This window comes from Schistocerca piceifrons, chromosome 6 (genome assembly GCF_021461385.2).
Source record: "Schistocerca piceifrons isolate TAMUIC-IGC-003096 chromosome 6, iqSchPice1.1, whole genome shotgun sequence".
Classification (NCBI taxonomy): Eukaryota; Metazoa; Arthropoda; class Insecta; order Orthoptera; family Acrididae; genus Schistocerca; species Schistocerca piceifrons.
This window is the reverse complement of record NC_060143.1, coordinates 570,242,864-570,255,174: the sequence shown is the minus strand read 5'-3', so window position 1 is coordinate 570,255,174 and position 12,311 is coordinate 570,242,864. Positions and strand designations below refer to the sequence as shown.

At 42.4% G+C, this 12,311-nt stretch overlaps 1 protein-coding gene and 1 non-coding gene across 3 annotated transcripts in view; both read right to left on the bottom strand.

Annotated features, from left to right (window-relative positions):
• LOC124802522 (protein croquemort-like) overlaps positions 1-12,311 on the bottom strand; it is a 286,085-nt gene that overhangs the window by 147,292 nt on the left and 126,482 nt on the right. For both annotated transcript variants that reach the window (XM_047263365.1, XM_047263364.1), the window contains exon 3: positions 4,903-5,063. In XM_047263365.1, coding sequence (XP_047119321.1) covers positions 4,903-5,063 — 161 coding nt within the window. The remainder of the gene's footprint in view (positions 1-4,902; positions 5,064-12,311) is intronic.
• Trnap-cgg lies at positions 2,509-2,583 on the bottom strand. The gene has a single exon. It is a non-coding gene; the product is annotated as a tRNA-Pro (tRNA).

The window sequence follows — 12,311 nt, the reverse complement described above, 5'->3', positions numbered from 1 at the left end:
TCGTATGCAGTCCTGATTGTGGCGCTCACCTGCACGGCGCCAAACACGCATACGACCATCATTGGCACCAAGGCAGAAGCGACTCTCATCGCTGAAGACGACACGTCTCCATTCGTCCCTCCATTCACGCCTGTCGCGACATCACTGGAGGCGGGCTGCACGATGTTGGGGCGTGAGCGGAAGACGGCCTAACGGTGTGCGGGACCGTAGCCCAGCTTCATGGAGACGGTTGCAAATGGTCCTCGCCGATACCCCAGGAGCAACAGTGTCCCTAATTTGCTGGGAAGTGGCGGTGCGGTCCCCTACGGCACTGCGTAGGATCCTACGGTCTTGGCGTGCATCCGTGCGTCGCTGCGGTCCGGTCCCAGGTCGACGGGCACGTGCACCTTCCGCCGACCACTGGCGACAACATCGATGTACTGTGGAGACCTCACGCCCCACGTGTCGAGCAATTCGGCGGTACGTCCACCCGGTCTCCCGCATGCCCACTATACGCCCTCGCTCAAAGTCCGTCAACTGCACATACGGTTCACGTCCACGCTGTCGCGGCATGCTACTAGTGTTAAAGACTGCGATGGAGCTCCGTATGCCACGGCAAACTGGCTGACACTGACGGCGGCGGTGCACAAATGCTGCGCAGCTAGCGCCATTCGACGGCCAACACCGCGGTTCCTGGTGTGTCCGCTGTGCCGTGCGTGTGATCATTGCTTGTACAGCCCTCTCGCAGTGTCCGGAGCAAGTATGGTGGGTCTGACACACCAGTGTTCTTTTTTCCATTTCCAGGAGTGTATATAAAATCTAAAGAGGCTGCTGCTCAAGAAAAGCAGGGAAGTTTTGTTGATGGAGCAAGTTTGTAGTTGTCACTTCATATATAAATGGACGCGTTTACCACCAGAAGCAGCGGTGTCCCATGGTTCGCTTCTTGCACAGAATCTCCAAAGCTTCTAGTATTAATGGGGCGCTGAACAAAGCTCCAATAGGTAATCACGTGGGAAAATTTCTGAGTTAGGATTTTAGGATCCACTTTATTAACATATTTGTGCTTCTTTGTGTATTGTGATTTTGGAACGCGTCTATTTATAAACAATTTCGCTTGAGATGATACTGTCCATCATTGGTCATTGTCTTGCTCAAATTTCACTGGTGGATGCGGTTCACACTAAGAATAGTGTTGTAAGCGTTCCGCCGTTGCCGCGTAGTCCCCTCTGAGTGAAGTTGATCACCTGCACTTCAGAGAGCAGATGGACACTGCCACTGTGTTTTTAGCTTTGTGGCGTGCTACCAGGTGGCAGACTGGGCTACAGCGGGGCTGCTTCTATCTGTAAGGATGGCCGCAGCGTACAGGTGCCGAGCGCTGTTATTAATGAAAGTCCCGTGTTCGTTTAGACATCTGCAACGGCTCGCCAGATCCAGTCTGTCTCTGTCACTGTGTGGGAGAGAACGTGTGGGACGTTGTGAACCGGAGATAGGTCAGGAGCACTTTTATAACCGAATGTCAAAACAACTGCTCGAGAAAAGCGAGTAATCCGGATTCGAAATCTCTTTATATGTGGTACAAATTTTCTATGTTCACATCTATACAGTGTTATACAATGATTCCCGTCTGCTGTCTAATCTTGCTAATCTGGGATCATCTTAAATGAAACTTAACACGTAGCTAAAATTGAATATAAACAGTGACAACCGAAATAATGTTTTTTTCTTGTATATATGGTTACCGGTTTCGGTCTGCCGAAGACGATCTTCAGACCTACACCATGGTGGTACATGCTGGCTGAACGGAGCGGTGCTACTCTCCACAGACGCTAGCTGCTATACCAGAGAAACGATCTCAAAAATTACTAGTAACGCGAAGCATATGCACTTATCGAGTAGCACACTTTTAAAAAAGTCCCAATGTATGTGACATCTAGAAAGGAGATAGTCTACTCAGTAGACGTACTAAATTGCAGTCTTCAAACACTACTATTCAGACATTCACGATCATGTTCCACATTATATCACCCATATATGGACAGACGAATCTTTAACAGACTATTCTGTAAATAAGTCGAAGGATGAATCTCCCAGGCCCGAAGTCGACCATGATACATCTTTAAATACAGATAAAGAAGGAAAAAAAAATAGCCAAGACACTATGTAAGAACGTGCACCGAGTATAAACAGCGTCTGAAGAAACCACAGTGTACCAAAATCTTTTACACTGTGTACCATTTTGAAAAAGTAGGCTGAAAGAAGCTTTTAGTTTTACAAAACTAACAAATGTAATTTTCCCAGTGCAGAAAGCAGCACTCTTGTCTAGTTGGAGCAAGGAACAAACTTAAGCTGCTCGTTGCTACTGTGGTTTTCTTGACGGAACAATGGCGTAATTTGTCTGAAAGGACAGCTACAACAAAACCTGAAAGACGGTGTATGGATGTCAAATTCAAGTTAATTGTGCACCGAACATCTTAACCACTTCGCTAAGCTAGTAACTTGATATGAAACTTCCTGGCAGATTAAAACTGTGTGCCGGACCGAGACTCGAACTCGGGACCTTTGCCTTCCGCGGGCAAGTGCTCTACCAACTGAGCTACCCAAGCACGACTCACTACCCGTCCCCACAGCTTTACTTCTGCCAGTACCTCGTCGCCTAACTTCCAAACTTTACAGAAGCTCTCCTGCGAACCTTGCAGAACTAGCACTCCTGAAAGAAAGGACATTGCGGAGACATGGCTTAGCCACAGCCTGGGGGATGTTTCCAGAATGAGATTTTCACTCTGCAGCGCAGTGTGCACTAATATGAAACTTCCTGGCAGTTCGAGTCTCGGTCCGGCACACGGTTTTAATCTGCCAGGAAGTTTCATATCAGCGCACACTCCGCTGCTGAGTGAAGATCTCATTATAGTAACTTGATACTTGGCAGCTTAGAAATAGCTTCATTTCCAAATATGTTTAACCCACTTCTTTCCAGTAATTCGTGAATGAATAAGCTTTGGTTCCTCACAATGATACCACACTTTTTTCTCAGTACTGGAAAATGGAAACCGACAATGAATATCTGGCAAATTTCAAAAGCAGCTTGAGCTACATTCTGAATACCATCAATTGTCTGTGTATTTGTGGTTCAAATTCAAAATAAAATACTAGAACACCAGGAATGCCGTTAGTGCTTTGGTGTGTAAATAACGAAATATCCCGTAACTACAGACGTGGAAACTCTTACAGCAACAAAGAAATATTTTCATATACTTTACAGTTATGAGAACTTTCTGAAATTCATTTGTCTGATACTAATAAGAGACAGGTAATAAAACAGAACCGCACTCGAAATCGGTTCAAGTAAAAGCCGTAGGGAATAGGATTCTTCACAAAGGAATACTTCGTGATTTGTCGTGCTTCAGGAAATTCAAGTTCTAAGACTGATGAAAACCCAGCGACAGATATTCTACGAAAGACGTTAATATCTAACCAGGATCTGAAATGCTCTGAAGAACCAAATGCATGTTCATCATACGATTGCGGTCTTAAGAAACTTGAATTCCATGTTACCCATAGGAATTCACCTCCACCTTTTCCCGTCTGTTGAACTCCAGCAGAGGTCTTCCTTGGTCCGTTCATCATACATTCTCCTAACTCAGTGTCCTGCCCTCCTCTCCTTGTCTCAAATGCATTGTTCACGTCTTTCATTCTGGTGAGTTCCCTGATGAATTTGGCTTCCTGTCTGTCTTACTAATTACTGACAGATAGTATCTGATCAAGAGACATCAGACATTTCTGTGTAACGCGGAATTGATCACTAAATGTAATGAGGGGCGGATCTGCCTGTGTAAACGGAGGCAGTGAGTACTGTGTGTCATCAGAGAAGCATTAACAGCAGAATTGAGTCGATCACGAGATCTCAGTGAATTTGAACGGGGACTTTGGATGCCACCTCAGCAACAAATCCATCAAGGTATATTCGACACTACTAAAGCTGCTCAAATCGACTGTTAGTGATGTGATTGTGAAGTGGAAAAGGGAAGGAACAACCTCAGCTAAACGAAAACCCGACAGAACTAACATACTTGATATTTATAAAATGTTACCAGCAATACAGCTAGCAGAGTAACTCTGCTCACGGAGGAGCAGTTCCTCGTAAGTCACACATTCCTGCAGTCACTGGTGAGCTGCGAGTGGGGTCGTGTGGAGACCGACGCCACTGGTCAGTGGGTGACTTGAAGCGAGTGATTTGGATTGACGAATCACGCTGGCAATCTGATGGAGGGCTTTGGATTTGGCATATGCCTTGAGAGCATTACTTGCCAGTAAGCGTAGTGCAAACAGGATGACTGAAATAGATGTGGAGGTGTTTCCCCCTTATTGCGCTTAAGAAAACGCTAAGTACAGGAGGATATGAACACCTTTTACGGCATTTTGTACTGTTGTACAGCAGAGGAACAGTTCGGAGATGATGACTGTCTCAAGGTGAAAGAGCAACCTGTCGAAGATCCATCTGTGAGGCAATAGTTTGTGGACAGCAAGACTCCTGAAATGGATTGGCCTGCCAGGAGACGCGATCCGAACCACACTGAACGCCTTTGAGATGGGTTGAAACGTAAACTGGGCTACAGACCGCACTGTGGAACATCACTGCCTTCTCTAGTTTCAGCTCTTTCGGAGGAATGGGCTGCCATTCCTCGACAGACATTCAGGCACCTAACTGGAAGTGTTCCCAGCACAGTTAAAGCCGTCATAAAGGCGAAGGGTGGACATTCCCCGTATTAACGTCCAGTGGTGATTGTCCGGATATTTTTGAACCGATCGTGTACATATTTCCAAAGTTCGCTGAGAAACTTCCATATTTTGAATAGTTTCTGTATTTAAAGACATTGCTTGATTATCGCATATACATGACAAAGTTCATTTTCCTCGCGTACTTACTTGAATCGGTACGGACCCATTTGGACGAAAGTGGGTTTCGTGTCACGGTTGGTGATCTCGCCTGGGTTGGTCCAGTTCCAGAAGTAGAAGTCCAGCTTCATGGGGACGGGCGTGTCCCGCCACAGTTTGAAACTCGCCGACGTCGGTGATATGCTCAGCTCCTGCAACAGCGAGAAGGCGCGGTTCACTTTTTAAGTACATGTACAGAACTTCAGTGTCGGCACGCCAATGAGAAGGAAAGTTAGTTCCGTCATACTCACTATGTGAGCGCATGTATCCAGCCACCCCGTGCAGTTGGCTCAGACATCAGTCGCGTAAATAACGGGATGTAGAACCTACGTCTGCTAACATTACACTGCTCGAAGCGCTGGGAGAGGAAGGAAATATAGGTGTTTAGAGCCTCTTCAACGTAGCACAAGATGTTTGGGAAACGGTGGACCAGAAAACTGGCCACATTTCCACTTCCATGATATAAGAGGGACTAAGTGTGACAAAACAAGTCTTCAGAGACATTACTGTTACCACCAACAATTACTGGTAGACCACGGTTGATGGAAAGATAGTCCCGTTCACTGACCTGGTAGGTGAGTGAAAAGCCGTGTGGAAACAGAAATCAGTACACATCGCACTTCTCGTAATATCGAACTCCAGCATCGTCGCCAAACGGACTGTGAAAAGCCTACAGACGTTCAACCTACGGTCCGTTGATAACTGCTGGCGGCATTAAGCTTTGAGAAACTTGTTTGAACCGTTATCACACAAATACCTTGAAAAGTAGGGCCGTACATAATCATAATAATAATAATAATAATAACAATAGTAACAATAATAACAATAATAACAATAATAAACCCCGTGGAGGCCCGGGAAAAGAATAGGCCTTCGGTATGTTCTGCCAGTCGCAAGCGGCGACGAAAAGAACAAACCACTAATAGGGCTAACCCCCCTTTTAGTGTGATTAGTTGGTTCAGGACAGAACTAAAGAAGCCTCGGACAAGCGCCGTCATGGTCGGGGACGACGCTTGAACCCTATGCCCGCCCACAATGGTAACGACACTGCTAGCCACACGGAAAATGATTTAAATCCAAATAGAGGTGTTTTGCAGGATATGCTTCCTGCAACCACTCTAGAAGGAAAACAAAGACAGAGGATGAGAGGGTCAGATGAAGTTAAGCGACACCTCATGTTCTGTTATTACCAAGCAACAAACTTAGGAACCAACACAACTGAATACAGATCACAAGTATACACAACATTTATTACCAGATACCCAGAATTAAAAATTTTAACAGAACAACGACTAGCTGAGCAGCTCCGTATAATAATCAAAAATAACAGGATACCCTAGTCAGAATTAGAAAACGTCAAAGAACGAGTACAAGAAATATTGGAACAAAACGTGCAATCACAAGAAGAAGAAGAAAATACAATAATGGACTCGAACATCCCAGAGCAAACGAACAATTAAACAATCAGAGGAACACGAAATCTTAAGACAGCCACCAGAACAAGCACAAATAGAAAATGAAGTGACACACATGTTAGATATAGAAGAAAAATTTCAGCTGACATATATAGAATACAAAGACACAAATACAGACATTAGACCATTCTTGCATAGACCACCAAATAGCCCACAAGTCGAAACAACAATAACTATCAACACAATCATACACAACAAAATAAATGAAACTACAACTATGGAAGAGTTACAACTACTGGTTTATATAGGAGCACTCACTACACTAAATATACACTCTAGGCAGAGATCAGAACCAACCAACACACAGAAGAAACCCACAAAACCAGCATGGCAACACAGCCTACAGATCAGAATAGAAAAACTGAGAAAAGACATCGGACAGCTAACACAATTTATAAGAAATGAAATATCAGACAAAAAACGAAAAAGGTTAGGTAAAATCTCACAACAAGAAGCGATAGAGCAATTAGATGAAAAGAAACAGAACTTACAAGCATTGGCCAAATGACTTAGAAGATACAAAAAAAGTGAAAATAGAAGGAAACAAAAGCAAACATTCAACACAAACCAAAAGATATTTTACCAGACAATAGATAACACACACATTAAAATAGACAATCCACCAAACATAACAGACATGGAACACTTCTGGAGCAACATATGATCAAACCCAGTACAACATAACAGGCATGCACGGTGGATACAAGCAGAAACAGACACATACAAGATGATACCACAAATGCCTGACGTGATAATTTTGCAACATGAAGTCACCCAAGCAATTAATTCTACTCACAATTGGAAAGCCCCTGGAAAAGATAAGATAGAAAATTTCTGGCTAAAGAAGTTCACCTCAACACATTCACATCTAACTAAATTATTTAACAGTTACATTGCAGACCCATACACATTCCCTGATACACTTACACATGGAATAACTTATCTGAAACCTAAAGATCAAGCAGACACAGCAAACCCAGCTAAATATCGCCCCATAACATGCCTACAAACAATATACAAAATATTAACATCAGTCATTACACAGAAATTAATGACACATACAACACACAACAAAATTATAAATGAAGAACAGAAAGGCTGTTGCAAAGGAGCACGAGGATGTAAAGAGCAACTGATAATAGATGCAGAGGTGACATATCAAGCTAAACTAAACAAAGGTCGCTACACTACGCATACCTTGATTACCAAAAAGCTTTTGATAGTGTACGCCACTCATGATTACTACAAATATTGGAAATATACAAAGTAGATCCTAAATTGACACAGTTTCTAAACATAGTAATGAAAAACTGGAAAACCACACTTAATATCCAAACAAATTCAGATAATATCACACCACAGCCAATACATATTAAGCGTGGAATATCCCAAGGAGACTCATTAAGTCCTTTCTGGTTCTGTCTTGCTCTGAACCCACTATCCAACATGCTAAATAATACAAATTATGGATATAATATTACTGGAACATACCCACACAAAATCACACATTTGCTATACATGGATGATCTGAAACTACTGGCAGCAACCAATCAACAACTCAACCAATTACTAAAGATAACAGAAGTATTCAGCAATGATATAAATATGGCTTTTGGAACAGACAAATGTAATAAAAATAGCATAGTCAAGGGAAAACACACTAAACAAGGAGATTACATACTGGATAACCACAGCGACTGCATAGAAGCGATGGAAAAAACAGATGCCTATAAATATCTAGGATACAGACAAAAAATAGGAATAGATAATACAAATATTGAAGAAGAACTAAATTTATTGACATAAAAAACCTACATTATGGACAGGTAGACAATTTAAGAAAATTCTTTATAGAACGAGCAGAAACTAGCAAAATACACAAAGCATTCACTCATATAAATACATCGGCTACACCACTGCAACTTCATAACCACTTCTACAACCCTTTAGATCACATAACATCAACAGACACGAAGAAAGTAAATTGGAAAAAGGAAACACTACATGGCAAGCCACACATCGATCAAGACGCATCCAACACATGGCTAAGAAAAGGCAATACATACAGTGAGACGGAAGGATTCATGATTGCAATACAGGATCAAACAATAAACACCAGATATTACAGCAAGCATATTATTAAAGATCCCAATACCACAACAGATAAATGCAGACTTTGCAAACAACAAATAGAAACAGTAAATCACATCACAAGCTGATGTACAATATTAGCAGATACAGAATACCCCCGAAGACATGACAATGTAGCAAAAATAATACATCAACAGCTTGCCTTACAACATAAACTTATAAAACAACACGTTCCCACATACGAGTATGCAGCACAAAATGTACTGGAGGATGGTGAATACGAATTATACTGGAACAGAACCATTATAACAGATAAAACAACACCACATAACAAACCTGACATCATACTCACCAATAAAAAGAAGAAATTAACACAACTAATCGAAATATCCATACCCAATACAACAAATATACGAAAGAAAACAGGAGAAAAAATTGAAAAATACATCCAACTGGCTGAGGAAGTCAAGGACATGTGGCATCAGGATAAAGTTGGCATTATACCAATTATACTATCAACTACAGGAGTCGTACCACACAATATCCACCAATACATCAATGCAATACAGCTACATTCAAACTTATATATACAACTACAGAAATCCGTAATTATTGATACATGTTCAATTACGCGAAAGTTCCTAAATGCAATATAACATATACCGTACAGTTAAAAGGAAGTGACGCTTGATCAAGGTCCGCATCACTTTCCATTTTTAACCAGACTTAACGTCTGAGAAAGTGAAGAAATAATAATATAGCATCTAATGTTAAAATAAAATAATTATGAAAAATTATAGTGAATTGCCCTAATGAATAACCAACCAGAATCTTAAGAAAAGTCAACGAAAAGAAAGTAATATTAAAGGAAACGGAAAAGACAAAAGTAAAATTTAATATATTAACAGAATCTTCCGTCGGTTCTTGGTAGAACAACATTATAATAATAAATGAAAAGCACCAGTTTGCTTTTGTTCTACAATACAATACAAATTTAATAGGCATGCCGTCAGACATCACTTTCAACGTTAACAGTCTTGACAGGGAAATGTTGGGGAGAAAGAAGACGGCCTACGATAATGTATTTGGAAGACGTTGAGGACACGATGTGATAATTACGTGGAACTAGAAGGAACAGCCAATGATAGAAGAGTGGTTCCATCGGTAAGGCATTAGCCTTCGGAATATGAATGAATGAATGAATGGCCTGTTGTTAGAACTCTCACGCCTGTAATTATTTGGAGTCATCAGACCGTGACGGTCAGGATTGATTGAACAGGTTTTACTACTCATTAGAAAAACTTGTAGGCGACCTTCATGTGGTACAGACTGGGTGCAACTGGAAACCTTCATAAGAGCTCATGTTTGTACTTGAAGGTGACAAATATTCCAGACGTAAAGTAGAACAACATACGGTACATTACATCCCCTTCAGTAGTAACCACAGTTGTACGGGCCTTAGTTACTCCTGCACGGAGTAGAGATTTCCACGTTGGACAGCAACTATGCGGTTCGTCGCTGAGAACCTACAGTTCTTGTGGAAGCCAGCTGAATATGTCAGAAGCATAGTAACGCACGCTTATCAGAGACGTAGAGCAGCACCTTCATTTTTAACTGTTTCTCGGAGAGTGTTCACTGAGTCGGTTAGCACCTGCTGCCAACAGAGAAATGCATCAGAGCAACTGCAGTGGGAAGCCAGTGTACGAATCCGCTGGATTATCACAAAATTCCCTATCAGAGTTTCGTGAGTAAAATCACTTCTCGCTCGGAAGATAGTTTGTGACTAAAAATAGTACTGCGTCCCTGAAACTCAGCTGGCCGAAAATGTTGTCCCCTACCCAAGAAATACGGAAGACCGAGTTGACTGAAGGGAGATGAGTAGTTCGCAATAGGGAACTTACACGAGCTACATGGCTACATAGTCCGTAAAACACGGAAATGTCTAGAAGCGGATGGCATGTAGCAGCCGACGTCGCGTTGACGCTGGCGACGACGACACAACAAATGAAGATAGCCCAAGTAAATCAGCTTCGGTTTATAACGGGTAAACTGTTGTCAACATTGTGATTAGAGACCAAATATATCCATAAAAATGGATAAGTGGAGAACGACTCGCGGTATCTGGTTTCTGTGCAACCTATGTGTATAGATGATGATGATGGATGATAATAATAATAATAATAATAATAATTTTGTGTGGCCCAGTGGCCTGGTGCAGGTCGTTCTACTGAACGCCACTTCGACGATTTGCGAGTACATGACCCTCCCCTACCTTCCATCTCATTACCTGCGGTGTCAGCGCGGCAGATTGCTAACAGAAGTGACCCGTGTTCGATTCCCGGACGCGTGTGAGATTTTCTCAGCTCAGGGACTGAGTGTTGTGTTGTGTCCACGTCTTCGTATCGTCATAACCGACACGAAAATTGCCTGCATGGCATCACATCGTTTACGCTTACGTAATTCCGTACCAGGATACGGTTTGAAATCCAACAACAATAACGATAACAATAACTACCCTAGTTATCCAAACGGGAGAAGGTAACCTAAAATTTAACGCAGAATGGCAACCCCATGTTTCTGACTACTCTTCACACAGTTGAGAGGTGAGGACTAGGCTGAAACGAAGACTGAAAAATCCGAGATCGGATCCGCGACTTCTCGTTTTCCAGCCACGCGCATTTCCAATGGACTATCAAGGCCGGCTACTAAGGAGATGGTTCATCTACAGGTAGGCTTTGATGAGTGACTTTCCGCGTAGCGAAATATGTGACAAATACCCGTATTTTCCGACAGCAGGTCAATATCTTGCACCGCCAAGGAACCGTAAACCTCATTACGGCACCTGACAAATTTGAGCTTGATACCCTAACCGCAATATGTATGTTTATCGATTATGAAAGTATAAACAGTGCGCAACTTTCGTAAGTTAAGGATACATTCCAGATATTTGCCCTGTCTAACACTGTAGGGTTTTTCAGATTTGGATTTCACGTTTTCTCGCTACAGTAAAGAAAGATTTATGCATTATGGATACTCTTAACAACTGAATAAGATTTCTTAATGGATGGTTGTTATTCACGCAGATCAAGCTTCATATAAAACACCCCAGAGACTCGTTGCTTTCAGAATGTTTGCAAACTGCCAAGTGCCGAAATATCAATCGCAATAAATGTTTTAACAGCCTAAAGCGGAATGATTTCATTTAAATTTCAGGATGGCGCGGACCCGATTATTGTCGAACAGTACATCCAACGTATGTACAGAGTGTTACAAAAAGGTACGGCCAAACTTTCAAGAAACATTCCTCACACACAAAGAAAGAAAATATGTTATGTGGACATGTGTCCGGAAACGCTTACTTTCCATGTTAGAGCTCATCTTATTACGTCTCTTCAAATCACATTAATCATGGAATGGAGACACACAGCAACAGAACGTACCAGCGTGACTTCAAACACTGTTACAGGAAATGTTCAAAATGTCCTCCGTTAGCGAGGATACATGCATCCACCCTCCGTCGCATGGAATCCCTGATGCGCTGATGCAGCCCTGGAGAACAGCATATTGTATCACAGCCATCCACAATACGAGCACGAAGAGTCTCTACATTTGGTACCGGGGTTGCGTAGACAGGGGCTTTCAAATGCCCCCATAAATGAAAGAGGGTTGAAGTCAGGAGAGCGTGGAGGCCATGGGATTGGCCCGCCTCTACCAATCCATCGGTCACCGAATCTGTTGTTGAGAAGCGTACCAACACTTCGACTGGAAAGTGCAGGAGCTCCATAGTGCATGAACCACATGTTGTGTCGAACTTGTAAAGGCACATGTTCTAGC